We start from the raw sequence: 12,437 nt of genomic DNA on the forward strand, positions 1-12,437 counted from the left end.
TTGGACAGAGCTTTCTCTCCGCTTTCTGCAGAAACGTAATAAAAAAATATCCTTTCAACAGAACACATGCCTCACGTTTGATAATTGTTTTGAGTTAACAGTTTTTGGTTGACACACCCAACGGTTATTAAGGAACTGAGAAATGAAGTTGCTGAATTCTTAACTAAGATATACAATTTGTCATTTAAAACAGTCAATGCATTATGTTTTACTTGCGAGTAGACTCTGCTATTTTTGTTCACATTGGAGGCACATATTTCTGCCAGTGGAGAATATCTACACCCCGAGAAGCTGGAAATAGATTTTCTCCTGTCATTGGTAGGCTTCTCCTCTCTCTCTCTCTCCCCCTTCCTTCCTTCCTTCCTTCCTTCCTTCCTTCCTTCCTTCCTTCCTTCCTTCCTTCCTTCCTTCCTTCCTTCCTTCCTTCCTTCCTTCCTTCATTCATTCATTCATTCATTCATTCATTCATTCATTCATTCATTCCTTTTTCACATGTGGTTTTTTTTAGCAGCAACAGAAGTGGATCTGTATAATTCTGATTCTTCTGTTTCTGACCTGGTGGAGAAAGGAAAGGGAAGGAAAGGGGAGGGCCTCTCACTGGGGATCAAGGGTTGGGCTCTGTCTCTGAAGGTCATGAGAAAGGAAGGGCCCTCCTGGCCGCCCCAAGGACAGCAGATGGAGGAAAGGGGGAAAAACGTTCTTGCAATCCTTCCATTTCCATGGGTATGCTTATAAATCCCAGCTGAGCCCTCAGATCCTGTCCCAGTGTGATTGGCTGCTCGAAACCAGGGGAGTTTCCCATCTTGGCTCAGGCCTTTCTTGGCTTTTCTCAGCCCGAGGAGCCTTTGTTGTTTCTTCCGGCCGGCATCAGGGAAGGCTGGGTGGATCTCAGGCCAGGAAGTGACTGACTTTGGGGCACCCAGAACCGGGGGGGGAGAGAGAAACAAGGGAACACCTCCTCCCTTTTGACTTAGAAGTTCAAGCTCTCAGGTTGTCACAGGGGCGTTCCTCTGGGGAACCAGCTGCCACCATCATCATCCAGGTGTCTGTCAAAGAACAGAGATGTTTGGACCTTTGGAACCCTCTGTTTACTTGTCTGGCAAAAAAAATTTAATTGCCGGAATTGAACAGGGCAACTGTAGATCTGTCTAGGTGGGGGGGTATAAAAGCTAAATAAATAATAGACAAGGGGATCAAAACAAAAAGGCCAAAGGGACGATGGAGGGAAGAGATGCTTCAGTTGTGGGGATCTGCAAATGTTTGTGCAACGTTTGTCTTTGTGTCTGAGTGTGACACGGTGCACGCGCACGCAAGGCATGTCAAACGCGCGGCCCTGTGGGGAAGAAGCCTTGAGAGAACCAGAGCAGCGAGAAGAGGTCTAAAAGGAAGTCGAAGTCTAACGTGTCCATCCTCCTCCTTGGAGGTCTCGAGCAGAAAGCTATTTTCCCTCTCATGCAGTACCAGGACCCTCAAGGGACATCCACTCCAATGGGGTTCTGCTAGAGCAAGAACAGAGAAAATAGTTCTTGACTTAGCATGTTAGCCTGTGGAACTCCTTCCCATGGGATTTGGTGTCCGGTAGGGTCTCCCAGGGAGTGAGGCGTCCCTTGCCCCTGACCCCCCCTGGCCCCGGGCTCCCTCCTTGCCCCTCTTCCTCCCTTCAGGGAAGAAGCGGGGGCGGCGGCGGATCGTGGCCCCTTCTCAGGTGCCGCTCCTGGCCTGGAGGGTGGGAAAGCAGCGGCCGTTTCCTCCCCCCATGGCTCCTTCTGCCCATCCCCCCCCTTTGGTCCACGAGTAGGGCAGAGGAGTCGTGCGTGTGTGTTTGTGTGCATGCCCATGGTAAGCCCCCCCAGGATGGAAACGATGGGAAGAGAGGAGGGGCCAAGGGGCTTGGAAGGGAGGGGCAGAAGACAAGGGGTTGGCTGGGAGGGAAGGAGAGATGACAATGATATTTCATTTCTATGGCAGCCAAGGTGGCTGCTGATGCCCCTGCAAGGGAGGGAAGTTAATTTGTTTATTCCGGTGTCTTTGTCAGGCACTTTATGGCACAGATCTCTGTGCTGAGTGTTCATGGCTGTAAAATTCGGGTTCTGTTTTATTTGGCTTATTTTATATAACCTGACAATATGAATGTAGGATATTGTACTTCTGTGGCCACGATTTTAAAAAAAGGTCCAGTGTGTTGCCAGCAGGAGAAAAAGTTGCAAAGGTTCTCGTACGAAAGGGCAGCCTGAATATTGACAGCAGGACTGGCACCAGTGAAGATGGTCTATCCAGGACACCCTCTCTTCTGCTCCCTGCCATCCACACTTGCTGAAAAACACCCCTGACCTTTGCCTTGGGTTTGGGAGAGAAGCAGTGGACTGTCGGACTGTCAGCTTCTAGGATTTTCCCTTGTGGGATGTTGCTCTGTGAATGGTAGTGGTTCTGGGGGACTCCTCCTCCACCTCTTCACCTCTTGGTCGCTGGAGTGTCTCCTGGTTCCATGGTTTCCCGTACTATTTCACACCATTACAAGACGGGAGATACCTGGCTCAGCAGTACTAGGAGCGAGAAGGACCTTGGAATCCTGGGTCACAAGCCAGCAGTGTGATGTGGCTGCAAAAAAGGCTAATGCTATTAAGGCTGCATTAAGAGAGGGAGCCCTGTGGGAGTACACCATTATGCTTAAGCGAAGCAGTTACGTAAACCAGCAAGCTAGGGAACTTAAGTAGCATACCCATATATGGTAATGTTGTATTACCCTGAGCATGCTCAGTGAGAAGATATGTTATGTAAGTTCATATACTGTATGGTGATTGGCTGTGTAACCTTGGTTTTGGAGGACATTTTGTATGTTTAATAAAGAAGGGCTACGAGCATGCAGGCAGGAGTTTTTGCTCCCCTCAAGCCACAATACACCATGGCTGATCATTTGATCATTTGGCCCTGATCTTTGTGTCCTGTGTGATTCTTTCACACCTGTGTGGTGGCCGGACCGTCACAAGCCCCTTCACGGATTGCTCCCTTTTTGTGGCGAAGGGGCTTGAGTAACTCAGGGAAGCTATGGGCTATGCCATGCAGGGACACCCAAGACAGACAGGTCTGGAATGCCCTGACCTGAATCCTGAACCTCCATCCCCCCTTCTCTTCCCATCCACAGCAATAGGGGCATGAGTGCCCCTGGGGAAAGGGATTGCCGGTTTCCTACCCTGGGAAAAGTGCTTTGTGTGTGTGTGTGTGGAGTCTTGTGTGAGGTGTGCTGATGATGATTTTGAGTTAAAAATATTCTCAGGAAATTATCTGAATCTTCCAGGAAGAGACTTTCTTAGAGGCAGAAAATTCAGTCATTAGATTGTTAATTGCTAATTGTTAATTAGCTTAGAATTCATTCATTCCAAATTGCTTTCCTCCTTTTTGCTTGTTTATGTCTTACTGTTTTCGTTGGTGCAGGGGACGGTGGTCGGCTGGATGGCCAGACCTTGGGGCCTGAGAGGCTGAGCGAAGGGCCTCCTGGAAGAACTTAAAAAGCAGTCAGAAGTTGTGTGTCATCATCACATGGGTAGTGCCGGACCACCATATTCCAGACAGCCTCTTTCCGGTTTTTCATGCCTCTGTGAAATAGTACAGGGAATTCATGGAAACCTGAAACTGCAACTCCCAGAAGCCTTCACCACCGCCTCTGCTGGCCAGGATTTCTGGGAGCGGAAGTCCAAGAACATCTGGAGGCCCAAAGTTGAGGATCCCTTGCTGTTGACGGCTGCCTTGGGTGATTATCAAACTTCAGCCGACCTTTGCTCTGTCAGGCCTGGCCTTCTTTTTCCTGCTGGCAAGGCGGGCACAATATTGTGCACCAGTTTTGAGTTTTATCCCGGCTTTTGGAATCATGAATATAGAAGCACACAATTTCCCCACCCATTCATAAATTGGAGGGTATTTTTTAAAAGAATTGAATTCTCCAGAGTGTCAAAAACACAAAGGCTTCTATCCTAAGGGGAAGTTTTTGGTTTCATCCAATCAAGAAACCTTCAGAATGATTTGTTTTTTCTTTTGTCCCAAGGATGGGGTGAGACTCACCTGATTCTCTCCCGACTTTTCTCTGGACGAAAAGGCAAGAATCACACTCCAAAGCCCCCCAAAAACTTGAACAGCAGGTGAGAAATTTCACTCTTTGACATTAGATGCGACACTGTGTTTGTTTATTTATTAGATAACCCTATGATTAGCAGGATGTGAGACGTTGTAAAGCTTATATCAGTATTTCAGAGAATTTTAGCCCAATCACAGGAAGCATCGGGAGCGTTTGGAGGGCGCCTTCCACCAGACCTTCCATAATGACTGGTGAGGGCAAGAGGGGCCACTGAGATGGGCGTGACAGTGCAAAGGAGACTGAGTTGGTGTGAAATCTCCATATTCTGATGTTCACGTTGAATCTCTTCTGTCAACTTCATTCTGTCGCCCCTCTGGTTTGTGAAAGCAAGCACACACTGTCAGTTCCCTGGCCAAGTGGGGGTTCGAACCTGGGTCGTGTGAGTCCCAGTTTTACTGTCTACCGCAGTGCTTCTCTGAACATTTGCAGAGTGTTTTTCTTTTGGTTCCCAGTCTTGCTGGGCTCAACCCTGTGGTCACCAAGAGCAGGTGCTGTTGGTGAGATTCCAACCCTGGACAGCCTAGCATGGGGCCTCCCCTGAATTTCTCCTTTCCTCTTTTGGGATCCAAGAGGACGAGTTCAACAAGTCACTCCTGTCAGGACCAGCCTCCCTCTAGGGAGCACCACTCCTTTGGCCACATAGCCTCCAGGTATCTATGTACCCCATTTCAGCTAAGCTGAGTCCCTTTAACCATCAGCTAGGGCGTAGCACAAATCCTTTCCAGTAAGCCTGGCCTTAAAGGTTTTCTTCTGCACTTGCTTGTAGCTAGCAGGTACAGACACCTTGGCTTTGTAGTCCCTTAAGACTCACTAAAGCTCAGAGGATTAGGACTCTGTCTGATAGCAATATCATGGCCTTGCCACCCCTGGAAGCAGGCTCAGGAGACTTGCTGTTCAAGAGACCTGTAGATTTTTAAAATTTCTTTTTATTGAAAAAATAAAGTTTCATAGAAAATTCAGTTTGTTGCATAAGCAGGGCATAGATTACATTTCCAAGGAATATTGCAGTTAAAATGAATAACAAGTTGCAGCTAAATAAAAATAGCTAAGGTTTCTAAAAAGCTTTCTTCAGGGTAGGCAAAGGGTGAGAGCCCCCCTTCTTCTCTCTGTTCTTCCTACATTCTGAAACCTTAATCCTAATACAAGGGGGGGGGGCGAAGCCTCTCTAAGATTGAGCAGGAAGTTGGACTTGATGGCCTTCGAGGCCCCCTCCGTTTTTCTATAATTCTATGATTCATTTTATATTTTACCCAAGTGTGATCCTCCGGGAAACAAGAGTTTGAGTGTCTAAAGAAACTGCCTTAGCCACAGATTGATGGGGGATATTTTTATTCTTCTGGAGTCCTACCTGGTCAGGATGGTGTGCAGGGTTTAAAGTACACAGTCAACAGTAGTTTGTCCCCAAATAAGTGGATAATTGCGAATCTAGGGTTAGAAGCTTGCCCATATTTGTCCATTTCCACAACTTCTAGGTTTCACTCAGCCTAGGATTCAAGGTTTGGTGAACCTAGGAACTCAAGTTGGCCCCTTCCCCTAGTGGAATAGCACCTTTAACATGGTGGGAGTGGTTTATCTGACATGAGTGGTGGAATCGTTTTAGCACTTAATCTTGATGTGTTTTAGTTTTTTGTGAAATTTTTGAGAACTTGCCACAGTTTTCATCTGAAGAGGCACATGGAAGAGGCTGTAATTTCATTTTGGGAGGGTGCTGTTCTTAAGGTTTATGAGCACAGAGGAAACTTTCTCCGTGCTATTTTGCTTAGCCAGACAAGGCAGAAAAGATGGCTAGGAATGAAGAGGACATTCCTGACATCCCGCATCATGCAACTGCCAGTCCCCCAGCTGTGATGTCGATTGATAGAATCATTTGACTTTGAAGGGGGCTATCAGTCTATCCCCGTCCTGTGCTCAGTACTATCATATCCAAAAAGGAGAGAGGGGCCCAAATTAATTCCAACCTGCCAACAAAATTCATAACCTCTTTACACAACCTAGGTCAGCAGGGACACTCTAGGTCAGCAGGGCCACTCACAATTTGTCATGAACTATCAGGGTCCGTCTTCTCTGTTGGTGGTCTAGTCTGGAAAGTGGCTCTGCCCTTTCCTGCCTCCTCCAGCAGCTGACCACTCCACTGAGGAAGTGACACAAGGAAGGGCCAGCTGAGCTCCATTCTGGATAGGTGCCCTACTGGAGAAGAAGGACCCCAGCAGTGCACAGTGAGACATTAATTTCCCAGCTGGCCTGTGGGGTGTGCAAGAGTTTATGTGCTGCATTTCTAATTCTCTATTATGTCTCTCCCCTGAGGCTTCTTTTCTCAAAGCTAAATCTGCCCAATTCTTTCAGTCTTTCTCTGTTGGTTTTCAGTTTTCAAGATGTTTGCAGAGTGTCTGCTTTGTAATCTCCTTCAGAATTTTCCCGAACATGATTGTCAAGGTGTCAGGTCCGCAGTTCCCTGCCTCCCCTTTTTAAACATAGGACTCCTCTTTCATCTCTCTGTCTTCCTCTAACAGGTGAATAAGAAGACGAATGCAATTCTGTGGAGCCAATCGTTCTTTCAGTGGAAAAGAAAAATGTGAGGGACCAAAAAAATTGACATCTTTTAAAGGTGAAAAAGGGAGAAGGGAAGCCAGAAAACAACAGGGAAAAAGAAATGTCCAGCTTCTACTGTAATTGATGTTGATGCACTTCTGATGATCTGAAAAAATCAACAGGGAAAAGGAAGGAAAAAAGTTTCCCTGGGCAGATAAACATTCAGGGGTGCCTCAGATGACAATAGACTTGATAAAGCCCACCCAGAGGAAAACCGAAGTCAATGCATTGAACAAGGAAAGAGCATCACAATGCACACAGATTGTATTTCATCTGAAACATCCCTGAGAGGTGAGAGACCGTACAAATGCCTACAGTGTGGAAAGAGCTTCAGTCAGACCAGTAGTCTTGTTTCCCATCAAAGGACTCACACAGGGGAGAAACCATATAAATGCATGGAATGTGGAAAGAGTTTCAGTCAGAGCAGTACCCTGAGGTCACATCAAAGAATTCACACGGGGGAGAAACCTTATAAATGTATGGAGTGTGGGAAGAACTTCACTCACAGCAATAACCTCACTTCCCATCAAAGAACTCACACAGGGGAGAAACCATATAAATGTATGGAATGTGGGAAGTGTTTCAGTCAGAGAACTCACCTGAGTTCACATCAAAGAATTCACACTGGGGAGAAGCCATATAAATGCATTCAATGTGGAAGGAGCTTCAGTCACAGCACTCACCTGAGTTTCCATCAAAGAACTCACACTGGGGAGAAACCGCATAAATGCATGGAATGTGGAAAGAGTTTCAGTCGGAGCAGTATCCTCAGGTCACATCAAAGAGCTCACACTGGGGAGAAACCATATAAATGCATGGAATGTGGAAAGAGCTTCAATCGGAACAGTTCCCTGAGTTCACATCAAAGAATTCATTCAGGGGTGAAACCTTATAAATGCATGGAATGTGGAAAGAGCTTCAATCAGAACAGTTCCTTGAGTTCCCATCAAAGAACTCATACAGGGGACAAACCATATACATGCATGGAATGTGGAAAGAGCTTCAGTCACATTAGTAACCTGAGTTCCCATCAAAGAACTCACACTGGTGAGAAGCCATATAAATGCATGGAATGTGGAAAGAGCTTCAGTCAGAGTGGTGACCTGAATTCACATCACAGAACTCACACTGGGGAGAAACCATATAAATGCATGGAATGTGGGAAGTGTTTCAGTCAGAGCGGTGACCTGAGTTCTCATCAAAGAACTCACACTGGGGAGAAACCATATAAATGCTTGGAATGTGGGAAGTGCTTCAGTCAGAACAGTCACCTGACTTCGCATCAAAGAACTCACATGGGGGAAAAAACCATATAAATGCATTCAATGTGGGAAGTGCTTCAGTCAGAGTAATCAGCTGAGTTCACTTCAGAGAACTCACACTGGGGGAAAACCATATAAATGCGTGGAATGTGGGAAAGGTCATTTTTTAAATTAGCCATATTAATCAAGAAAAATCTTTATCCTAGAATGCAACGTTTTCTGAGTAAAAAGATAAGAAATTGCTGTATTTTTTGCTCCATAAGACACACCTGACCATAAGACGCACCTAATTGAAAGGCTGTACTTTGTCCACTCTGATCTAAAATCTGGTTGTGTGAAGAAAATGAAAAAAGAATAGGCCAAAGCCACAAGAGATAGATGAGGACCAGTAATGAGAAGGTTAGCAGAAAACACTTAACAATTCAACTTTTTAACTGTAGGTGGCGCTGAGGCTACTTTGTGTTGTAGCTCTTTTGGCAGTTATAGGGTGTGTCCGGTTATGTCGCAGTTAAGAGGCTTGGAAAAGCCTCCTGCTTCGGAGTGAGCCTGTGTGCGTGTGTCTGTAGGGAAGTAAGCTGATATTTTCTCCTTTGAAAAAGTTTTCTGAGTGGGTTTTGGTGGCTCTGTGTGTGTGTCTGCAGGTTTGTTTCTGTGCTCTGCTTTCAAGCGAGCATGTGTGTGTGTTTGTGTGTCTGTATTTTTGGAGTTGGCTCTAGTGTTTGTTTTTTTGAGTTTTCTTAAAGCCTCAGCAATGAAGCACCTTCTTACTGGGCTTGCTGTGCTCTTTTTTTGGTTTTTTTTTTCCTGGGCAGCTAGGGGGGAAGCCATGGCTACAGACTGGAGTGAGGGAAGCTCCAGAGGAACAAGAGGAGGCAGGCGGGCAGGCAGGCAGGCAGGCAGGCAGGCAGGCAGGCGAGCACTTCCCAGGCAGGTCTCTGGCCCCGGCCCCGTTCACTTCGGCCAGCCTTTGAGGTTCCCTTTCTCTCCCTGGTTTTGTTTTGTTTTTTGCAGCCCCAGCGCGTTCCTATGGGCTTGCAGTGTTTTATTTTGGGGGGGAGTAAGGCCCCACTGTAGTCACTCCATAAGATGCACACACTCCCCCCACTTTTTTTGGGGGGGAAGTGTGTCATTTGGAGCGAAAAATACGGTATTTCAACAGTCAGCAAATTAATGACAGAAATTAACCATGATGTTGAAAAAAACAACTTAACTGGAATTTTATGTTGCTGCAGTTGGAGAAGATGGGAGCAGATTCTGTAAACTATTAAAGCAACATATACTAAACATAAGGCCAAAATCTAAGTCAACAGCCAAATAACTGAAGATATCCCCATTTAACAAGGAACGAGACAGGGTTGCCCCTGTCTCTGTTACTGCTTATTCTAACATTATAGATTTTGAATAGACTAATAAGAGAAAATAGAGGAATTAGAGGCCTTAGAATCAATACCAAATTGAAACCACAGGAGTTCCAACTTTGACCAAAGGTACTCCGTCCTCTCCCCTCCACCTCAGCAAAGCTCCTTGGCCAGTCACAACACATCCAGTGGGCTGGGCCCCTTGAGTAGCCCTGGTGGAGTATTTGTCCCATGGACAGAGAGCTCACATGTGTCAACTAAAGGAATGTGTCAACTAAAGGAATAAGAATTCCAGGATGTATTTTCATTGACTTCTGGGAGGACTCTGCTGACTGAGTATGCCATCAACATTGACTCAGGTGTAGTAATGAGGGCTCCAGGGAGAAGCTGGCCAACACAGCTATTGCAGGGAATTGAAGGGGAGGTGGACAGTATTCTCCCTCTCAGAGTCATAGAGCCATCCCATTGCTCATGGAGGTGTTAACCTGTCTGCCCAACCCAGATGAGCTCAATTTTGCATCAACCTGTGGATGAGACATTAGACATTTTAGGGGAAGCACTCTTCCTCATATCTTTAGACTTCATCAAGGATTACTGGCAGATATCCCTGCAGAAAGAAGATAGAGGAAAAAAGTTTTCTCAACCACCAAGGAGCTCTATCAATTCAACTACATGCCTTTTGACCTCTTTGACACATCTACATTATTCCAACAACTGAGAGACCAGGCTCTCGCCCTCCAGTCCATTACTAACACCAGACACTGATTTAGAACCTAAACAGTTTCCTTTGATTTAGATGGAAAGGGAGAATAGAGTTGGATGTCATCCACATCCAACTGCCCAGAATAAACCTTTGGTCTAGATGGGTGGTATATAAATCCAATAAAAGAAATAAACATTCTATTGACACCAAATCCGAAAAACTTAGACAACCTCTCCCAGTGGCTTTATATAGATGTTAAACAGCATAAAGGACAAAACAGGTACTGAGGGACACCACAGGCTGGTGGCCAGGGTGGCAAACAAGAATCCCTAGCACCATCCTCTGAGTTCTTCCTTTCAGGAAGAACCAGAGCCACTGTAAAACAGCCCCCCCCCCAATTCGCATTCCAGAGAGACTACCCAGAAAGAGATCATGGTCAATAGTATTAAAAGCCCCTCAGAGGTCCAGTGTAACCTACATGGACACAGATCCCTTAGCTAGTTTCCAGTATAAGTCATCCACTAAGGTGTCCTCCAACCCATAATCAGGCCGGTATCAGATTGAAATGGATCTAGATAACCTGTCTCATCCAGGAACCCCTGGACCTTAAAAGCCACATCCTGCTGTGAGTCAGTTGTCATATCTGTTTGCTTTATTGTTATTAGGTGCTTAGGGTAGTGCTCTTTTACTAGATAGGTGGGACAGAAATGCAATAAATACAGTCTTTGTCCCTTAGCCGGAAGGGATGAGAGTAAGCTTGCCTTTGCATGGACTGAAATGAAGAGAAAGCTCCCGTGACATGTTAGTGTGGAAAGGGTAAGGAGGACAATGTTGTTCAACCTGCTGTGGGCGTCCACAGATGGCTTCTGGGGAGAGGAGGATGTCTCGATTTGCTCTTGTCCCATCGGGGCTGTGGAGGCGGTGGGGGGTCAAGGCATGCCTTTCTTTCTATGACTGGCTGGGGCCAATCTGTGACCAGAAGACTCGACCTATGGCAGAGGTTTCCATTGACTTCCTCGTCACACATTGATCCTAGCTTCAGCAGGACCTCCCTTTCTAGTCTTCCAAATAACCCCAGTTCTGAGGCTAGGCCATTTCTTTTTCCTTGTGGGTGAGCCGTTCCCCTGCTGGGAACTGAACCCAGGGTAGCGCTTTCCATACTGACCCCTTCAGGGAAGTCTTTCCTCTTAGCCTTTCTGTCCTGCAGACTTTGGACCATATGAATAGATTCGCCATCCCCAACTTTTGTCATGACCAGGTTGCTTATCATGATTTTAATTTGCTGCTTGAAGATACAAACATGTTTTAATTAATTGAATTAAATAAATTAGTTAATTAAAAAAGCAAAAAAATCTTTTAAAAGGCACTGAATTGGGGTCACAGAAGGAAAGACTAACTGGTGCTGAAAAACAATCCTCCCCTACTGTGAAAACAAGAAAGCTACGGAGTCATGAGCCAACTCTTTCCTTACCAGGAGCTAGGAGACCATCTTTCTTTCTCTTTGTAGAGAGAAGGGAGGTAGAAATTCACCTTGTGCACCTTTTCTGAGCATGCAGAAGCATTAGTAGAGATACAGTACCTGTTGGACTTGCAACCATCCTGCTCGTAAGACTCAAAGTCCTTTGTCAGCTTTCTTAGCGGAAAAACCCATTTTAGCAGAGTGCTTGGCGGTTCAGGCAGTCCAGGAATAATTCACATGCAGTCCGGCAGCATTTCTCTCAGGAAAGTGTATTTACAGGAATATATACAGCAGTCCAACAGCATAACAGGCATATGTGATCTCCAAGCAGGTGAAGATGCAACTAACTGTAGTAGGCATCCTTCAGTCTCGAAAGACTATGGTAGCGTGCTCTGTATGGAGGACTTGGAACAGCGTCTAGTGTGGCTGAGGAGGCCAATTCGAGAGGTACAATCTCTTCCACACTGAAGACAAATCCAATCTGTCCCCTGTCCAGCTCCCTGGTTTTGCTTCCTTTGTGACTTCCTCTTTGCCTCGGCCTGCTGGACAAGGGTCTCTTCAATTTGGGAGAGGCCGTGATGTACCACCTGCCTCCAGACTGAACGATCAGATGTCAGAGTTTCCCATCTGTTGAGGTCTATTCCTAAGGCCTTCAGATCCCGCTTGCAGATATCCTGGTATCGCATGCCCAAGCCAGCGTAGACGTCGCTGTTTCAGTAGTGTATGCATGCTGAAAATTCCAGCTTGTTCTACGACTACTCTATTTGGAACTCTGTCCTGCCAGGTGATACCAAAAATCCGTCGGAGGCAATGCATATGGAAGGTGTTCAGCTTCCTCTCCTGCCGGGCACAAAGTGTCCAGGACTCACTGCAGTACAGGAGTGTGCTCAGGACACAGGCTCTATAGACCTGGATCTTGGTATGTGTTGTCAGTTTC

The 12,437-nt window shown here is 46.2% G+C and overlaps 1 protein-coding gene across 1 annotated transcript; it reads left to right on the top strand.

Annotated features, from left to right (window-relative positions):
* Positions 1-3,618: 3,618 nt before the first annotated feature.
* LOC144584986 (uncharacterized) lies at positions 3,619-8,227 on the top strand. Its single transcript, XM_078382414.1, is given in 4 exon segments — positions 3,619-3,748; positions 4,040-4,133; positions 6,640-8,022; positions 8,024-8,227. Coding segments are annotated over 2 exon segments (1,185 nt in total). The 5' UTR covers positions 3,619-3,748; positions 4,040-4,133; positions 6,640-6,969; the 3' UTR covers positions 8,156-8,227.
* The last annotated feature ends 4,210 nt before the right edge of the window (positions 8,228-12,437 follow it).

The sequence above is a fragment of the Pogona vitticeps genome, chromosome W (assembly GCF_051106095.1).
Source record: "Pogona vitticeps strain Pit_001003342236 chromosome W, PviZW2.1, whole genome shotgun sequence".
NCBI lineage: Eukaryota > Metazoa > Chordata > Lepidosauria > Squamata > Agamidae > Pogona > Pogona vitticeps.